At 41.7% G+C, this 19,089-nt stretch overlaps 1 protein-coding gene across 3 annotated transcripts in view; it reads left to right on the top strand.

Annotated features, from left to right (window-relative positions):
• The first annotated feature begins 2,235 nt into the window (after window positions 1-2,235).
• LOC103464935 (tensin-2) overlaps window positions 2,236-19,089 on the top strand; it is a 30,965-nt gene continuing 14,111 nt past the window's right edge. Inside the window, exons 1-3 of one of the 3 annotated variants that reach the window (XM_008409349.3) lie at window positions 2,236-2,804; window positions 9,452-9,557; window positions 9,711-9,748. In XM_008409349.3, coding sequence (XP_008407571.2) covers window positions 2,691-2,804; window positions 9,452-9,557; window positions 9,711-9,748 — 258 coding nt within the window. In that variant the 5' untranslated portion in view covers window positions 2,236-2,690. Of the gene's footprint in view, window positions 2,805-9,451; window positions 9,558-9,710; window positions 9,749-14,778; window positions 14,889-19,089 lie in introns of those variants that run through there. The other 2 variants (XM_008409348.3, XM_008409352.3) reach the window with 2 other exon arrangements.

Raw genomic sequence — 19,089 nt, 5'->3', positions numbered from 1 at the left:
ACTGATTGGCTGTTAAAAACTGTGCTGGAGTTTGGAAAGTAGTAACAATATTACTAGGTTTAAGTTGGAACTTTCAAGTTGAAATTTTAACATGCTGACTGTAAAAAGGTGAAACTTCACCTTTAAAATGTTTGGATAAGTGTAAAAAGATGTTGATTGTTCAGCCAGTTTCTAACTAATCTTGGCATTTCGGTTGTAAATGAGGGAACCAAGCACAGAGCTCGTCATTTTGTGACATTCCCTCAAACTTTGTTTTATTGGGCTTTGTCATGCGGTGTAATTGAGAGAGAGCGGTAAAGTTTGAAAGTTTGTGTTGGGGTTTATTTTAAAAGTCACCCAATTAAAATAATGAAATAATTGCGAAATTAAGTATCCGATATTAAATGCAGCTGTTCTATGGAGGTTTATTAGAGAACATTAAAGAACAAGCGGCATCGTGAGGACTGGCATAGCCAACAGGTCAAGGAAGGAAGTTGTGAAATTTAAAGCGGTGCTGGCTTAGAAAAAAAAATCCAAAGCTTTGAACACTGTTTCAACTCGCCTGGCAGGTCCAGGAGGGAAAACAATAATGAGAGAAGTGGCCCATGGTAACTCTGGAGGAGCTGCAAAGATCCACAGCTCAGGTAGGAGAAACTTGAAATCAGTGTTGAACGAAAGCCATAAAAAGTCTTTGCTTGCAGGGTTTTTTTTACACATTCTCGTAGGGAACATGGCAAACAGAGGTGCTATTGCCAGATGAGTCCAAAATGTGACTCGTTTTGTCAACATGCCAAATACAAACGCGTCTAAACTGACATGATGAACAGAATTGCTTTTCTTTCACTTCAAAATGATGTACCTGAACATCACTTTGTTGCTCCACCATAGAGTAAAATAGAAGTTTGTAGTTCAAAGTGTAAAAAATGTGTTTGAGAGAGAGAGCATATAGTGCAATCATTAAATGGAGCAAAACCTAGTTTATGTTTGACCGAGACAGGTTTCCAAATGCTACACGGTTACTGTACATTTGTGATGGTAGGATAAGATGCTTCCCACCTAGTAGCCTGTTGGCATGTAAATGACACGCATAGATTTATAGCGCCGTGGCGATGCCAATCTGAGCTTTGGCTATTTCTACTTCTCTTCCCCTGACCATGTTGCTCATTGGGCATGGTGGCAGGATAAACTCAGGTCTTCCATCATTCTTGCTTTTCACATTTCCAGTTGTTTGAACTTTGAATCCCTTTCTATTTCCTGACCTATGAAGATTAAAACGCAACCCAACTAGTTGCACGTCTTACTGTCTTTCTCATTTTGAAAAGTGTCCAGTCATGCATTATGAAAAAAAAAGTTTCAGAAGGGATTTTTCAGTTTCAGACTAATCGTATGATCGATGGTACCGCTGTACCATCGATCATACGACTAGTGGATTAATTTCAAGTTGGATGGATTTGTGAAATGTTTTAATTTTCTTTTGTGTTTTTTGCGCTTCCCAATCAGGCCAGCCAATAAATGTGTGTGTCCTGACTCTGCTCACATCAGATCAGAAATACAAGAAGCATTCCTCAGCTTTAAACCCTCACAAACACATGTTGATGGTTTCCAGCCCAAAATAGCCCTCAACCATTGGGTCTGTTTCAGTTTTCAACCAAAGACCGCTTTGTACGATTTGACTGGGGGCTAAGAACATGGCTGTAGAAAGAGCTTATTGTTGGAGGGTGTTTTTTTTTTTTTCTTTTTAAACCTCGCAACCCTAAAACCTCTGACTTGCAACTTAAAGCAGTATTTTGTCTGGGGAACCCACTTTGAGGAAATACGGTTCTGTGTGAGTCCCAGAGTTCGGAGGAATTCATCCAGCCAGGGGAAGGCAGATCTTCGGTTTAAGCACAGAGCCTACCACTGTTTTCATTTCACAGGAGAGAAGCAGAAGGAATAAAAACGCACGAAAGTTGGTGTCACGCGCTCCATCAAGCACAGTGGTCAAGTTAATTACATTTAAAGCATTTGCGGACTCATTAAAAATGGAAAGGTGGAAGGAAAAGGAGAAACATTGCCTCTGAAGAACCTTAGAGGTTCAGTTTATGAGCTGAAGCTCAGCAGCGAGAAGGTCTGTGATTGCTTCCCCATGATGAAGAAGAACATGAGAGGGCCTGGCGTGAAGCCGGAAAAAAAAAGGAAGAAGAGTCTGACATCTACAAGACAACACAGCTGCCGCTTCTCCCCTGTGGAGGGGCAGCAAGATGGAGCGAGATGGGCGAGAACCAAAAGGTCCGACAGCCTGAAGAAAGGGGGGCATTTTAGAGTTTGGACGACCCAAGAAGGAGGTGCCGTTGAGTGGAAAGCAGAGAGGGGGGAGAGAGATGGTGACTGTGAGCTTTCAGGGTGAGGATAGCTGGAGAATGCAGGAGGAGGAGGTAGAGAGGAGGGTCAACTCAGTGACACTTCTGTCAGGGGGAGAGGGGTTGTAAGAGGAGAGTCCGGGGGAGCTGGAAGTCATCTGGGGTTGATTTCAAGGCAGGACAAGCTGTCAGAGCTCAGGGGCAGAGGTGTGAAGAGGGAGAGAAGGAAAATGTGGGAGAAGAGGAAAACAAACATGAGGCGGTGAGAGAAGGATAAATCCAGAGCCGGCCGGACCGTGGTGCTGGCGCGGAAGGAGTGGAAAGGGTTGAGGAAATCAAAGGCACGAGGGGGAAGAGTTGAAAACTGGAAGCATGGGGTGCATGCACAGCAGCAGGATGAAAGAGGATGGCCCGGGTACAGATGCAGGAGGAATCCCCGTGAAGGCGGACCCTGAGGTGCATCCTGGGATCGTTCAGCTTTCACAGGTACATCATGAGCCACCAGCTTTTTTTTAACTGCAAACATAAGAACGTTTGGCTTTTCATCGTGCAGTTTGCCGAGTTCGTTAAATGAAAAAGTGCATGTTGAGCTTGACGGAAATCAGTCGGTGAATATTGTGAAGCTGATGTCTCCTTGGGAGAACAAGGCGGTCGGATGTAAAGTCGTCTGGCTTGAGCAGATTTCAGCTGAAACTTAATTGCTACACGCCGCTGATCACACACATCAGTCACGACCAAAAAAATGCAAACCATTCCCAGGATGTCTCGAAAATAGAGTCGGTAGAGTTCTGCTGCTTGTCGGGAGCATTTCTTTATCCTGCTCTGTGGAGCTCCCACTTCATGTTTTCAGCCTCTCCCACTGTTTATTCAATGTACTAATTCCTTTCTATTAATGACTTATAAAGTGATTACAGCTTGATCCTTAACTTGTGTATTGACAACTTATTCCTCATGATAGTGGAGGGTACAAAGACAACCCTTGTCAAGGGAACATGAATTAATGTTTAGTGACTTAAGCAACTAACACTTTGTAAAGTATTAAGGCAGTTATAAACTCTTAAGCCATTTATTAAAGCACTAGTTACTTTTAGCTACTCTAACAGCCTTTCAATAATGAACTATGTCGCATTAATAAAGGTTTACAAACCGCTTACAGCTTTAGATCTACTAGTTGCTCACAGGTAGAGTCTTCTGTAAAGGCACCGATGAGGCTGACACTTTAAAATAAACAATTACGTCATTAATTAAGGTGGTAACACTTTATAAACTATTAAAAGGTAAGACGTGTATAATGTAACAACCTGCTAAATAATAGTCTATACTTCTCTATTAAAAGATTATAAGGTTTACATCTTCATCCGTCACTGGTTTAACAAATATGTATTGGTGGTTTACATGGGAAGAGTTCATGCAACATGAATAACAATATCCTTACAACTAGTTTGCAAGTAACAATTAAGTGGTTAATACTGTATAAACCAATAACGAGTAATTACCCAGGCAGATAACGGTCTTTTCACACAGTGATGGAAAAGCAATTAATTTCTCTTTTTTTTAATTATTATTATTTCTGTCTCACCTGTAACTCCAATAGTAATGATGTCTAAAGTGTTAACAGCTTTATCAATAGCCGATTTATTAAATAATTACTAGTCGCTTACAAGGGGGGATGTATTGTAAAGTTGTTGTCATATCTAATAAGCCTGCAACAAAAATTCACACAGCAGCTGATTGACTTGTTCAATGGTTAACGATGTCTCTGGAGGCTCCAGGATGGAGAGGATGTAGTATTCATTTCTGTCTGGATTTGACTCACCGCCTTCCTGTCTGCTGGGTTCTATTTAGGAGCGTGTGTGGACTTGGACCGAGCACTTTGAACTTTTATAGAATCGGAAAGAAGTGTTGCCCGCTGATGCAACCGCCAAGGCTACGCGCCAGGATTTGTTTGTTGCCCACAAGTCGGAGTGAAATCGCACCGTGGCTCACCGGGAGATCAGCAGCAACGGCGTCTTATGCTTTTCTTTTGGAAAATGCCTTTTAATTTGTTGATGAGTATGATGTCGGTGTTTTTTGGGGAAAACTTGAGATCCAGCGGCAGGGAATACAATTCGTTCTCGCAAATTAAATTTATAGCCGTACACGTCGAGACAAGCACCTCACAGAGGGCTCAAATAAAGCCTGTAGAAGAGTCAGAATCTCATCCATTTCTCTACATGCAAGTTTAATGTGTTGTTAAAAGAAGCCAAAGTATTGCATCAAGCCTTCCTTCCTTCCTTTTCCTCACCCCTCTCCCCTCCCACACCCCATGTGTGGTTTCATGTCTCTCAGCTGCCCGGATCACTTGTGTGTATGTATGTGTTTGCACCATGCCAAATTATGAAAGCATATTCCCTGCTGGATGGGTGGACTTAGAGGCAGCGGATAGAAACGAAGTACCTCATATTGGCCGAGGATGGTTTTGAAGTATCTGTTCCTCTCCTTTGCTCTCACGCACACACGCTTCATTCCTGCACCTATTTTCAGCTTTTTTCACGGCTGTTTAGAGGTGGCGGCCCCGACTCATGCAGTTTATAAATACCCACCCAGTACTGGAGCGTATACCCCCAGCTTGCCACCTGCTCCTGTCTCTTCCTGAGTGGCTAGCCAGTGTATTGTGTGCGTCCGTGCGTGCGTGCGTGTGTGTGTGTAAAGTTGTGACTCCTGGTCTCCAACGTGTCATCGCTTGTGAGGTGGCACTGAAAAAAGGCAATGCGACATTTAGTGGCAGAGGGGTTGGGCGGAGTGTTACTGTACACAACCCATTCACAGAGAGCGATGTCCTGGACAGATTTTAGTTGAACTGCAGGACAAACTGGGTGACGTTTTTCCACTTCATAACTTTCAACATAGATGAGTTACTGTAAAAGCAACTGTTGCTGTTTTCCTGAAACATTAAAAAGAGACCATGCAACTGTCACGGTCATAAAGAAATCCATTATAGTGTTGATTGTTGGCGACTCTCTCTGGATGTGCAGTGCTGGATGTGGAGGCGCTTCAGGCTCTCGTTAGTGGTCAGAGATAGTTGGGGAATGACATAAACGTTGGCTGCAAAAAACACATGGGGTGGGGTTCTTTTATACTGCAATGCAATGCTGGAACTCTGCTGATACTTGGGAGATCCTCCGGAGACTCGATGTTTGCTCAGGCCAGAGATCATCTTGTGCTGGTAGCAAAGAGAAGAGCAGACGAGAACTTGCAAACATTTCTACTGTTTCAGAACAACTTTAGACGGAAACACGCATCGCGGTTTTAGTCTGGCAGTGTTATTAGTTTGCAGCTTTTCAACTGCCTTATTGTCTGCCGTCGGGTTTAATGCGGCATGAGTGTAAAGAAGATGCAGTTTGATTGATTTACAGTTTGCTGAAGTATTCCCGCCACTTCCCCTCTCTTTCCCTGCTCAAGAAAAACCTCCACAAAGCATGATGCTGCCACCAGCATGTGTCGATATGAGATGGGGTAGAGTGTTTAAGATGACGTGCAGACAGTGATAGTTTCTATCATGCAAAGCGATTTTCATGTAGACTACAAAGTTCGGTTCATTTCTTATCTTATGACAAGAGCACATTGTTCCAGATATTTGCCCAGTTTGTCAGATGGCTTGTGGTAAACAGCATACAAGACTTCTCGTGGAAGGAACCTTTTCCATAAAGTTCAGATTTGTAGGATGAATAACCAGATTCTCCAACCGGAGTTACAATGGGTCTCATAAGTTGTTCTTTAATTAGGGACTTGAATTACTGATTATGTAACTTTTCAAGGCAACTGGCTCAGCCAGATGTTATTTTAGGGGGATTTGATTAGAAGAGTCGCTGAAGTTTTTGATTGCAATATGACAGAATCTGAAGTTGTTTTGTAGAAGGGTAATCCTTAGTAAGCATTTAGTTATGTCTTAAAATGTGACCTAAATTAACATCTGTTGATTTTTATTACCATGTATTTTTTTATTATTTTTGACCAGAAAAAAACTTTGCTTAAAACCCCCAAAAGCCTATCTTTTCAAAAATAAACTAGGTTAATCTGGTCTGACAGATAAATCTCCATCGTGTCAAAGACAAATACCATTAATTGGTATCAGGTGCGCTGAAGCAGGTAAATGTATAAAACATGCAGGGCAGCATGCCTTTAGGACTAGGGTCGAAAAACATTGAAGTATAGTGTGAGGATGTAATCATAATTTTCAGCTGCACTACAACAATTTGTCCACCAGGAGACGCTCTTGGCTCATCTTCAGCTGTGACCCACAAATCCTCCATTTGTGCCACAGTAGCTGAGTTAGAAAGTTGTAAAGGAAAGGGCTTCTCCAAAATAGAAATAAGTGAAGATATTTTTAATTTAAATGTTTTATTTCAAGGAATAATTTGCATGTAATCAAAGTTTTCTTCCTCCAACTATATACTGTTCATTATTGCTGAGAAATGAGGCTCATTAGACTTTTTTTGTGCTGATTTTCTTCTCGTTAAACTGAACTGCTATCTTTAGCTAAATAATAAGAAAAAGAAAATAATAAATATATGGAAGAATAAATGCTTGTCGCCTGGTTTAAAGTTATATTCACTGTTCAAAGAGATTTTTTCTTTGTCTAATTAAATTTGATTACATTTTTCCTGTTTAGGTCAGCCAGGGTTGCCAAAAATAATTGTAATATATCAAATGGCAGAATTAAGAATACATATTTTATACACTTTTGCACTAGTCCTCCTATACAAGAAAACACACAGAACATAATGCCACCCTCATACTTCATAGTGAGACTGGGGTTTTAAAGAATTACAGATTCTCCCTTTTTCACCCTAAATGTAACAATGGCCAAACACTCTTTTCATTTCATTTAATCACAAGACGTGTCTCCAAAGGTCTGTTTCACTGTTTTGTTTATTTATTTATATTGTAAGCTTACTTTATAGGGACATATACACAGTGACATAGACAAGCTGAGTGAAACATTATGGAGCTAAAATGTTTTAAAATGCTCCATAGAAAACAGCTGCGTGGTCGAAATTATTGAAACCTTTCACGGTTTTTGACTCTACACACACAGCGCCGGTAGCGGCCTCTAGTGGAGATTAAGAGTTACCGCAGTTTAGCCTGTTCTGCACTACATTCTAAACCGCTGTTGTACAGAGTTTGGGATAGCAAAACCAAAAGGCAGTATTCTTGGCATCTTTTGTTTTAGCAGTTAAAGAAATAAAATATTAAGTCAGTATGCTGTAAACACGAGAAAAGCAACTGTTTTACTATTAAACAGTGACAGTAAATGAATTAAGAACTGAGGTAGGTTGTACACATCTGTTTAGTGCTCAATAAATAGGTTTGTTAGACTGCAGTAAAGCAGTAATTTTACACACTTCTTTACTGTAGAACAGTGTAGAGTGTTTGCTGCTCTGAGCCTCTCCCACCTTCCTCTAGATTTTCCCTGGCCCCTCCTCTGTTCCTGGAAAATTGTAAAGGTTTAATGTGCTTCACATGCTGACAAATGGCTTTACTCTGGTGGTTTAGAACACAACCTTATATAAACACCATCCCACTTCTTTTCACCAGGAAAGGTGGTCATTTGAAGAAAAAACAAAAAAAGCTGAGGGTTATGACTCACTGCCTTTAGCTTTCCAGTTCATATTCCATGTGTGGATTGGTATATTTTTAGTTTTTTTTTGTTATAATTTGTATTTTAAGCCTAGATAAAGCATAATAAACTCTCATTTATTTTGATCAAATGATTCAGACAGTAATATTACACAACCCTGAGTGTTTGTATCTCTTGAGCTTATTCACATTTTGCCACTTTATAACCACACATTTTAATATATGAAACCAACACAAAACAGTGCATAATTGTGAAGCGGAAAAAAGACGCACCTTTCACCAACCAGAAACATACCATGGGATTGCGTTCAGCACTGTTTTACTGCGATATTCTGAAATAAATAAAATTCAGTACTAACGAATTGCTTCCAAAGTCACTTATATGTTATATAGAGTTTACAAGTGTGTAGTTTATTCCTGGTAAAATGCAGCTGCTCTGTAAGGGTCGTTAGACAACACGAGTAAACACACAAAAGAAAAATAAACCAGGGAAACGATGAATACACCATCGCCAACTTGAGACATGGGGGTGGCGGCATCATGCTGTGGGGATGTCGTCCTTTAGCGGGGACAGGAATGTGCATCAGGGAAATACAGGGAGATGATGAAGGCCAACGGGTCAGAAGCTGCAAAAATGGGTTAGATCAAAGCCTGCATGCAGTTTATCGGTTTTTAATGAAATAAAACCGTTTTGCATCATTTCATTTGGTTCATCATACAAAATCCAAGTAAAATACATTAAAGTTAGTGGCTGTATTATGAGAAAATGGGGGCGGGGGAGACTTTAAAGTGTGTGAATGCTTTTGTAAGTCGCTGTATATGAAACTGTATTCCAGAAGTAAATAGTTGAGTCTGCTTCTGTCAGACTTATGTTTTCCTTTGCCAACAAAAACTCCAAGTTTATATTTACACAGCTGCCAACACTGTCCAGGTTGCTCCCACCTTGCAATGTTGAACAAAGATCTTAGCTCAATATTACGTTAGAGAAAACGTCACGCCACATGATTTGAAGGTGGATCTGAAAAAGGACAAGATGAAAAGAAACATAATAATAAATGTGCTCAATGGTACGTTCGGTCGCATTCAGCTTGCCTGTACAAATTCAAAAACCGGGAGATGGAAATGAGCAGCTGAACCTCCAGTGTTTCATCATGCGATCGGCCCACAGACCGAGACAGAATCAGAGCATTTTAAAAGACAGTGTGAGATGACAGGTATTCTTTCGTGGAGGATGCTGAGTTTACAGCAGGCTATCCGTGTGCTGAAACGGCACACATCCGCACTGACGGCAGCAACGCAGGGGAACAATCTGAACCGAGATGCCCCGAGGAAATGACAAGAAAAACGCCAAACCTCGGCTCGTCACGACGTCACGCACTCACAGTTGGGAGAGTTTTCATGCTCTTTTCAGTTTGGCATCGCTGAAATAACGCTTTCCTCTCAGGAGCAGTGTTTGTGTTTTCGTCCGTACGCTGCGTATTCTGCATTGGTGATCGGCGTTTGTGTTCCTCCAGCTCACCAAGCCGATGAGTCACGCCTTCACAGCGAAGAGCTTCAAGAAACGACGGGTGTGTGACGTGTGCCAGCAGAACATTGACAACCCGGGAGCTTTCTGCAAGGGTGAGTCCACACACACACTCAGGTTGCAGCAGGTCCAGAGTCAGGCCTGACCAGTGGGGATGCAGACAGACAAGATCATCCTGGCTGTCTTTTTTCATGGACTTCAAAGCTGATTCTCAGAGTTAAACCAGCTCCTCTTCTTGTTGGTTGCAGAGTGCAAGATCGTGGTCCACAAGATGTGTGAAGCAAAGGTAAGACGGACATTCAACCGAAAGTCACCCAAAAGCACACCTCACCTTTTTTCTGGTCGGAGGCGTTCCCCTCGGAACAGTTTCAAGTTTTCTGACATTGCAACTGTAAAATTTGGTTTAATTCATTTTTATGTGATAACTAAACCCAAAGCTACACATCATACACCTAGCAGAATTTGACGGCCCTGTGCGTGTCGCTGAAACATAGGGCTGTGTTATAACACCCAAACTTACAAAACGCGTCCTACTTACGCATTTACTGCACACATCAGTACTGCACACCCCAACAATTGCGGCTCTTCAAACTCCAGCATCTGTGTCCCCCCCAACGGAAGTGACTCGACCTTCAATCCATGTACTGTAGCTGTGGCTGTATGGTCAGAGCTGTCGTCCTGCTACTAGCTGAACCTCCACCTTGGCTTCAGTTCTTTTGCAGCCTCTAACACTGTCATCTGAAAAATATCCCCACACCATGATGCTGCCATCACCGAACTAACACATGGACAATGTGCTAGTTTGCGTGTATGCCAAAAGGTTAAGTCTCGTCTGACCAGAGCACCTTATTTCACGTTTTTGCAGTTATGTAGTAGCTGGTGGACAAACTATAAACATCTTCTTTTCAGGCTTTTGTTTTTGATTTTACTATTTTAATTTAGAATTCACGAAATTATGTTTTTAGGCTCTTGAATTGTAAAAGCAGGTGTTTCATATATAGAAGTAGCAAAATTCACTTTATTGTTGAAAAGAGAAATATATATATATATATATATATATATATATATATATATATATATATATGGGAAAATATAAAGTAGTTGATAGCATCTTTGAAATCTGGTGCTGATGCTAAGACACAGGTGAACAAAAGCTCAGATTTTTGATCACTTCGTTTAGCAGAGATGCTGTTGTCCGTGTTGATTGCTCTGAATAATATTGATCACGCTTGAATAAGATGCTGAGCAATGAACTAGTCTGGTTTTAAAGCTAAATTGTTCCTTTATGTTGGACCGGTCTATGTTATAGCTGATTTTGGCAAAAACTGAACACAAACCCATTTGTCTTCACATCTCAAATAAATCTCAAATAAATGGGATGTAAAGAACCTATAAATAAAAGTAAATGCCCGAAAATGGAAAACGTGTTGGAAACCCAGGAGTTTGGACAAAGAGTGGACTGTTTCATTTTAGGATGACATGTTTCCACTCTGTGAGACAATCACTCCCTCTGTCCACAGCTTATGTCAAAACATTGGCAGCAGTCCCCTTACCCTCATGTGACAACAGCTCAGTATCACTCGCCACTGAGGTCATGACCCCCACCATAAGCAGGTTGCTGTATGCCACTGTTCATGTTCGGCACAACAAATCAAAAATACTCTTAAAAAGCTACGTTCTTTCTTAGCTCTGATGCGCACACACACACACACACACACACACACACACACACACACACACACACACACACACACACAGAAAAGTTTGTATTTTTACAGATTTTCTCCATTACCCTGAAAACATTAATAATTCACCTTATGTGAACAATGTTTATCTCCATAATCTTGCTGCAACATACCCTTTGTATTAAATGTTGCAATGCTATGCAAGTTCTGTCAGTTCCTGTGCGTTACTGGCAAGTCATAAAAAGAAAAAAAAGATTGCATCTATTATTTTCATCACACTTATGCCTCTGGTCACCACGGCAATAGGCAAAAACATTTCTCTGAGGCTGCAGCCAGGGAAGCATGGTTCCGCGGATGAGGGACGACTTCGTCACACGGGATGGTGATCAGTGTGGACAGGAGAAGTCAGAGTGGGTAAATATAGAAAATGACAGGAGTGCCACAGATGCTTGCTAGTGAGTGATTGTGGGGGTGGGAGGCAGCTGCGTGTGTGTGCGTGTAGGTGTGTGTGCGTAGGTGTGTGTGTGTGCTGGTCTGGACCTTACTGAGTGCGGTGTCGGGACTGAAGGCGGAGGAAGGCGGAATGGTGGAGGTATGATGTATTCTCCATTCTCCATGTTTTCATACCGACTACTTCCATGGAAGTTGCTACATTTCTCGAAATACAGTAGTATGAAAAATAACCGTCGTGAATTCCCGGGGTAAGTAGAAAGGTCTCCATCTCACAATCAAGAACTCAATGTCCACAGAGCAATGACAGGAGACCATGGTGGCGTTGTTACTTGTCAAAATTGTCACAACTTTGATGACATTTTGTGAAATAAATGCTTAATTTTAGTTTACTGTAAATATTTCATGGACCTTATGAACTACAACATGGCCTCCTTCAGAGTAACATCATATAAATTGCGGTAGTTTGGCTTTTTGTCAACTCCGTCAGATGTCAACTCCGTCAGAGTTTTTGTGACTCTCAGTGAAATTGTTGACAAATCTCATTTAAATGTGCAGTTAATTCATTTTAATGTATTTTTACATGAATTGCATTACTTCACATGTATCAAGTATTTCTTTTCACTCACTAGTTTGTCACCACCTTCAGATCTGTCAGCTCCGTCATGCACTGTCAACTCCGACAGATGGACTTTTTGTTGTTTTAAATAATTTTTTTGTTTGTTTCTTGAGAAGCATTTGTCTGTAAAAATGAGTAAAACATCACTAATAGGGTCATTAAAAAAATATTTTATATTTTTGTCAGATGGTGATGACAAAGTTGTGGGCCAGGTCAATTAAAAATGTAATTTTTTTGTGTTATAAACTCCTGTCCTAAACACTGTTCTGAATCTGGATGGTGCTTGAGGGAGTGGTTCCCGTCGATCTGATCTTCAGTTGCAGAACCTGGCTCTTGGGACGTGGAATATCTCCTCTCTGGGAGAGATTGGGAGAGGGGTTCCTGCCTCAAGTGGAGGAGTTTAAGTAGCTGGAGATCTTGTCCACAAATGAGGGAAGAAGGGAGCAGGAGATCGACAGGCGGATTGGGGCAGTGTCTATGGTCATGACCGAAAGAACAAGGTCCTGGATACAAGCGGCCAAAATGAGTTTTCTCCACAGGGTCTCTGGGTTCTCCCTTAGAAATAGGGTGATAAGCTTGGCCATCCGGGAGGGACTCAGAGTAAAGCCGCTGCTTCTCCACGTCTAGAGGAGCCAGTTGAGGTGGCTCGGGCATCTGGTCAGGATGCCTCCTGGACGCCTCCCTGGTGAGGTGTTCCGGGCACGTCCCACCGGGAGGAGGCCTCGGGGAAGACCCAGGACACCCTGGAAGGGACTATGTCTCTTGGCTGGCCTGGGAATGCCTTGGAAGCTATATATTTGTTATATATAGCAACCAGTAATGCTTCTTGGATGGTGGTACCCTGTGTGATATGGCTCTTCACACAAGACGCCACTTTTCAAATCGCTTCTTCAGTTTTGAGTAGTGCATTTTACTGCCCTAAAAAGCACTACTCAAATGCCCTAATTACTCGAAAGCATTTGAGTAATGTCCTAAAAAGCATTACTCGAATGCATCACTTCTTTGTTTAAAAAGATCAGCAACTGCATAAGACCCAAATTTAGATTTGGAACTACTCGAATGCTTTTCAGTGCATTTGAGTAGTTCAAAATCTAAAATACCAATCAAATCTGAACTGAATTACACTCCGTTCATAAACTCTGTAAAAAATTTTACAAAAAAAGTATGCAAAGTTTTTATTCTTTGTATGAATATGCAAAAAGTAACTTGTTTTGGCATTCAGATGAACAACAATATAGAAACTTGTCAAGCTTGAATTTGAAAAAAATAAAAAATTAAATGAATAAATAAACCTTATATTCTTAACACTGAAAGAACACCTGTTTCTCAATATTACACATGCACCATCAGGTGCAGAGGGAGGAGCTTTGCCTGGGGCAGCATTCATGCAAGATCCGCCACTGTTTGTTTTCTAGTCCATTTCTCCTCCGAATGCGTTTCGATCTGCTACCATCATAACTACTACAAATGAATGCAGCGTATTTGAAAACCACTCCCCTTTTCCCCCCCCCCAAATTCTCCCTCTACAGACCAGATCATCCCAAACGGGATATCGTTCTCGATTGTCCAGCGACGGCTCAGATTTCCTGTTTTCGAGAGGAGTGACCTCTGAATTGCACAATCATCAAAATCTCGGAGCAGTGACTCGGTAGCTTGCTGTTCGGTTCAGGTGTGCAGGTGGTCTCCTCCTCCACCGTGAGAGCGGAGCTTTTCGTTGCATTGCGCTGTGTACCTTTAGAAGGTTAAATTCTTCGGTCTGTGAGCGCTGGATTGTGTCTCCACTCGACGTGGCATACTGACTCGGCTCAGCTGTGTGTGTGTGTGTGTGTGTGTGTGTGTGTGTGTGTGTGTGTGTGTGTGTGTGTGTGTGTGTGTGTGTGTGTGTGTGTGTGTGTGTGTGTGTGTGTGTGTGTGTGTGTGTGTGTGAGAGAGAGAGAGAGTGTGTGCGTGTGTGTGTGAGAGTGAGTGAGTGCGTGTGTGTGTGCTTGATCATTCCCATTTTGGGGTATTCATAAATAAAGAGGAACATTAGGTCAAGGGTGGAGACTGATGTCTGCTTCATGTCACGCCAAGTCCCTTTTTGTATAATTCATCTTCTTGTAACACTTTCAAATGCCACATTTTCATCTTTCTGCTTTTTTTTTATTGCTTTTTTTAAAACTAAAGTGTCTGACTTTTTTTTTTTGCATCAATCTGGTAGGACTTCAGAATTTCTCCCCTATTTATCTTTGCCATTCATCCAAATACCAGATTACTCATGCTCATCCTTCTGTCACTTCAGCTTCTCTTTTGTCATTTCTTCTACCCAGACCCTAAGGCTGCCGGAGAGGTCAGCAGACATCAGTGCACCGTACACGGCAGCTTGCTGTCTGCATGCAGAATACCAAAGTAGCCCTGAGTGCACGAGCAACGCAGCAGCACTCGCCCCGCTGACGCGCTCGGCCGTCTCTACGCGTATGTCACAGACGCAGTGAGAGGGCTTAATGCTGCGCCTGCACACTCACAGTGTGCGTGTGTGCCTTATTATGAGGGTGGAAGATGAATAGAGTTGGTGAGAGAGCGAGCAAAGCGTTTGTGTGCGCCAGAGGAGTGAGGCGGGCTGTGTGTCGACACAGTCCACACACAGGACCGCTCAGAGGCGGAGGGAACGGACTGACGCTCCTCTGGAAGAGGTAAAACACGCTCCGTGTTGTATTTATTTGAGTTTAGATTCCCATGATGGGGGCATAGCAGCTGAAACTTCTTTTAGGTCATCTTTTTATTATTATTATTATTATTATTATTATTATTATTATTTTCTCTGCAGACTTTTCTCTGCTGTATGCATTTTTTTCTTATAAATATGTAGCCAGAGATCTCATAGTTTGAGATATATATATGTATATGTGTGTGTGTATAAAAGTGGATTTTGTTTGCTCCAATGAATTAAAAGCACTCCTCGGCTGACCTGTAAAACATACACAGATTTGAATGATTTATCCTCCCAAGTGAATTCATAACAATTACTTTTTAATGAGACTTTTATGAGGAAAATGGTACAGGACTGGGGTGGAACTCAAATTACAGAAGCTGGTTTGGTTGCTGCGACCCTGAATGAACGTCTTTGATGCCTTTCACATTAAAGGTGCACAAAACAGTTTCTGTTGATGTCCGTCTGCGAATAAACATTCGGACGCCCTGGCTTAGGCTGATTAATTTTGATATTAACGTGTATGTTTGTTGCTTCCTTTGGTTTAGTAGCTGCTATTTTAGTGATGCATACCTATTTGTCAGCTGACATTGTAATTAGGCTGTGTGCTTTTTTTGTTGTTGTTGTTGGGAGTGGATATTTAAATCCTGCAAAGCTGTATTTTATATAGCTTTTTCTGCTGGCAGGTGAGGCCAAAGACATTTTCTTGAAAAACTATTCAAAGGCCATAAGCTTTTATTTATTTATTTTTTATTTATTTTATTATTTCATATCCCAGTATGTTATTGCCACCACCATGTTTCAGATGCTTTTCAGAGTGGTCAAAAGAAAAAGAGCTATCGTCATAAAACAGTAACTCCACGTGTTTTCCATGGCCCCTATATGTGCTACACTGACACAAACCTTTAACAGCTCTCATTACACTGAGATCAAATTAGACACAGGCAGAATCCATTAACTGCTTTCTCAAGTGGATTTTATTTAGGGGTATCAAACTATGTAAGCTGGAATCATTTGCCTTCTACTTTGCGTCGCTCTATTCCATAAAGTTCCTATAGAATACATTGCAGTTTCTAGGGGTAATGCTAGAAATGTGTGGAACAGTTCAAGAGGTGTAAATCCTGCAGAAAGGCCAGCTCTCATCCAAACGTTGTGTGTTGTTTTTTTTTTACTCCCGTCTTCCCGTAAAAAATGAGCCGGGAGCCTCATTTTCCAACCTTTGCAGCCTTTCATGTGTCACCGCAGGGAGCCAGGTAAACACGCAGTCCTGTGCCAGCGCAAAGTGTCACCACGCATTAGTGGGAAGCCAAAAAACACAGTCGGTAAAGACAGGCCGAAGCGGATGTCGGAAAGAAACAAAAATATCCGTCGCGATGAGTATCTCTGTGAAATAACGACAGCGGCGGCTTATCGCAGTCGCTTTATTATTGCGTTTTGTAATAATCACCGACATCACGAGCCGCATGCAGATAATTATCACGCTTAATTTAACTTTACTGCTCTCCCTTGCCCTGGCAACAGCTGAGTATCATGCAGGCCACATGTGTGGATGCATCCCTCAAATGTTTACACTGACCCTCTGCTTTTCATTTCCTGAGATAAGCCGATTAATATTCCGGGAATAAGCCTGTTCCCCATTGATGTAGAGCATTCAAAAGCAAGCTAAGTCTTTAAGAATGTCATCTGAATCGCATTTTGTGTGCTTTGTGTGAATCTGAGAGCTGTTTCACTTTAATTGTCCAGGTGCTAAGTGCTCTTGACCAAAAAGGGCAGCTAGGCCAACTAAAGACAGTGATTTACCACAGCCATAAACTGGCTACATGGCACATGCTACGAATCCACTTAGAAGTGTTGCCATAATTACAACAAAGAAGGTGAGTGGATTTGTGAGATGACTGACATCCAAATAGTCAAACTAAGCTTTCAAGTCTTTTGAGATGGATTCTATCTAGTCTAAAATAAGAAGCCTTATTAAAATAGCGCTGTTAAATCTGTGCGAGACTCATGAGGCATGTTCAGCTGTTGACATCTTTCTCCCACTCAGAACTCTCCCTTGTTTTCTCTCTCTCTGTTTCCCCCCCTCCCTCATTTCCTCTCCCATCTTTTTTCCCTGATAAGTTCCCCCCTATCTTTCTATCCCCTTTATGGTTTGGTTTTGCTTTGAGCTCCTGCTCCCTCCCTCTACTTGCTTTAGACCCGTTTGTTTCTGACGAGTGCTGGCTCCGTGTGGCGATTCTTATCAGGCCGGTGTTTGTCATCTAACGTTGCCTCAATGGGTGACAGGAGGGTGGGGGGGATAAGAGGTCCTGCTTGAAGCACTGTAAGCAGCGGCATAGATGAATGAAAGAAGAAGAAGGGCTTGAAGGGGACGGGGGAGGAGTGATAATTTGGGAATAAATGATGAAAGCAGAAAGATAAAATGCAGAGATGAATGACACGTGCCCTCTAGAAATTATTCCAGCCACTCCTAAAATTTCCCTGAGCTAAACTTGAACTGAGTTTTTTTTTATTATTATTATTTTAAAAAAGGGATTTTATTTTAGCTTTTCATGAGTCTATGGAATTTGGAAGGAGCTGTGGTCATTTTCCCCCTCATACTGACAGGATGGCTTACTCACTTCTCCCTCTTTCCAGTGAGAGATGTCAGCTCAGAGAGAAACGCCTGAGTCTCCAACATTCACGTTTAGATCCCATCTCCACTGCTGGTCTGACAGTTGGACTTGCTTTCTCTGAAAACACATAGCAAGACACGGCAGTCATCAAGCGGACGCATATAATTCTCGATACGTTCTTGATACTGCAAGTGCTTAACAATCGACTGTAGTCAAGTAGACCATGTCAAAATGTTGGGTTGCGTTGCATCACCAATCCTGTGAGGAAAATGGACCAATCCGTTCCTGTAAAAATGCATGCATCATGGGTTTGACGCAACATTGTGGGTTTGTTTTTGAAACCTCAATAAATGGGTTTATTTATTGACATTAGGCTGACAAAACAGATCTGAAAAGAAAAGGACACAGCCTGCGTTACTATGCAAGACTTATTTGGGTGACACTCAATATTTGTTTCCTTCCAACCATCCATTTTGTAATTAATTCTTGTAAGGTTGCTTTATGTCTGTCGTCATCGGTCAACAGATAAGAGGCAGAGTACAACCTGGACAGCTCGACAATCTACAAGATAAATAATATTCACACACACCTTGTAACATTTTTGCCTGTTTTTGGAAAGTGGAAACACTGAAAGAGTATTAAATCCACAGAACCTTCTCGCTGTGAGGCAGAGGGGCTACAAATGACCACAAGTATGGTATGTTTTTGTTTTTTATTCTAACTGCAGTTAAAGTTATGACATTTAAATTAAAAAAACAACCTCCCAAAGTTCAAGAATACTTGCATTTAGATGAAAAAAATGAATACTTTTAGATGTGTTGCATTGGTACTCCAAAGTCAGAATTTTAGAAATTCCAAGGTTGTAAAACTTAAAGAGATTACTGAATGTACAGAATATGGTGAAATATATCAGTAGTTTGCCTCATCACTGTGAACAAGCAGTCACGTTACATTTTTAGACTCGTTCAGACTCACGTCAGTCCACATCCGACTTCTGATGGAGCTGAAATGAATCACTTGGTAGATTTATTATACAGAGACGAGAACATTTCTTAAAATAAATGAAATGTTTTCTTTTAAGTACTCGTCCAGTAGACTAAACTTTTGGAGAGAAAAAAAATCTCAGTTTGGGATAACTCAGAAAATCTGCATCGTTACAGTTTCTACTGACTGAATGAAAAGTTTCTTTTCTGGAAGAATAAGAAAACTTGAACCACAGGACCCACCAGCCAGTCCACCAACATTTATTCTGCTCCTGTCGGAGGGAGGGATGGAGTGCTGTCACTGGCACCTTACTAAATGCTAACTTATGAACAAGACAAACTGAACCAGATGGCCCCGCTCCCGTCGGCTCCAGCATGCATTAATGAAGACCCTGCGGCTGGCCGAGCTACCGAGCACACACGCATTGCCCTGCGCATTTCTATGTGTTTGTGGACCTCTGCCGACTAACTCTGACATCCTGTTGCAAATTGCTTCCTGTTGACGTTGGTGTCCTGCTCTTCTGCCTGAATTCTGCTTCTCCGTGGTCTCCGCCTCTAAGGTTCACCTTTTTTTTTTACTACATGTGTA

This window comes from Poecilia reticulata, chromosome 5 (assembly GCF_904066995.2).
Source record: "Poecilia reticulata chromosome 5, P_reticulata-male-v2, whole genome shotgun sequence".
Classification (NCBI taxonomy): Eukaryota; Metazoa; Chordata; class Actinopteri; order Cyprinodontiformes; family Poeciliidae; genus Poecilia; species Poecilia reticulata.
This window is presented reverse-complemented; position numbering and strand designations above follow the sequence as displayed.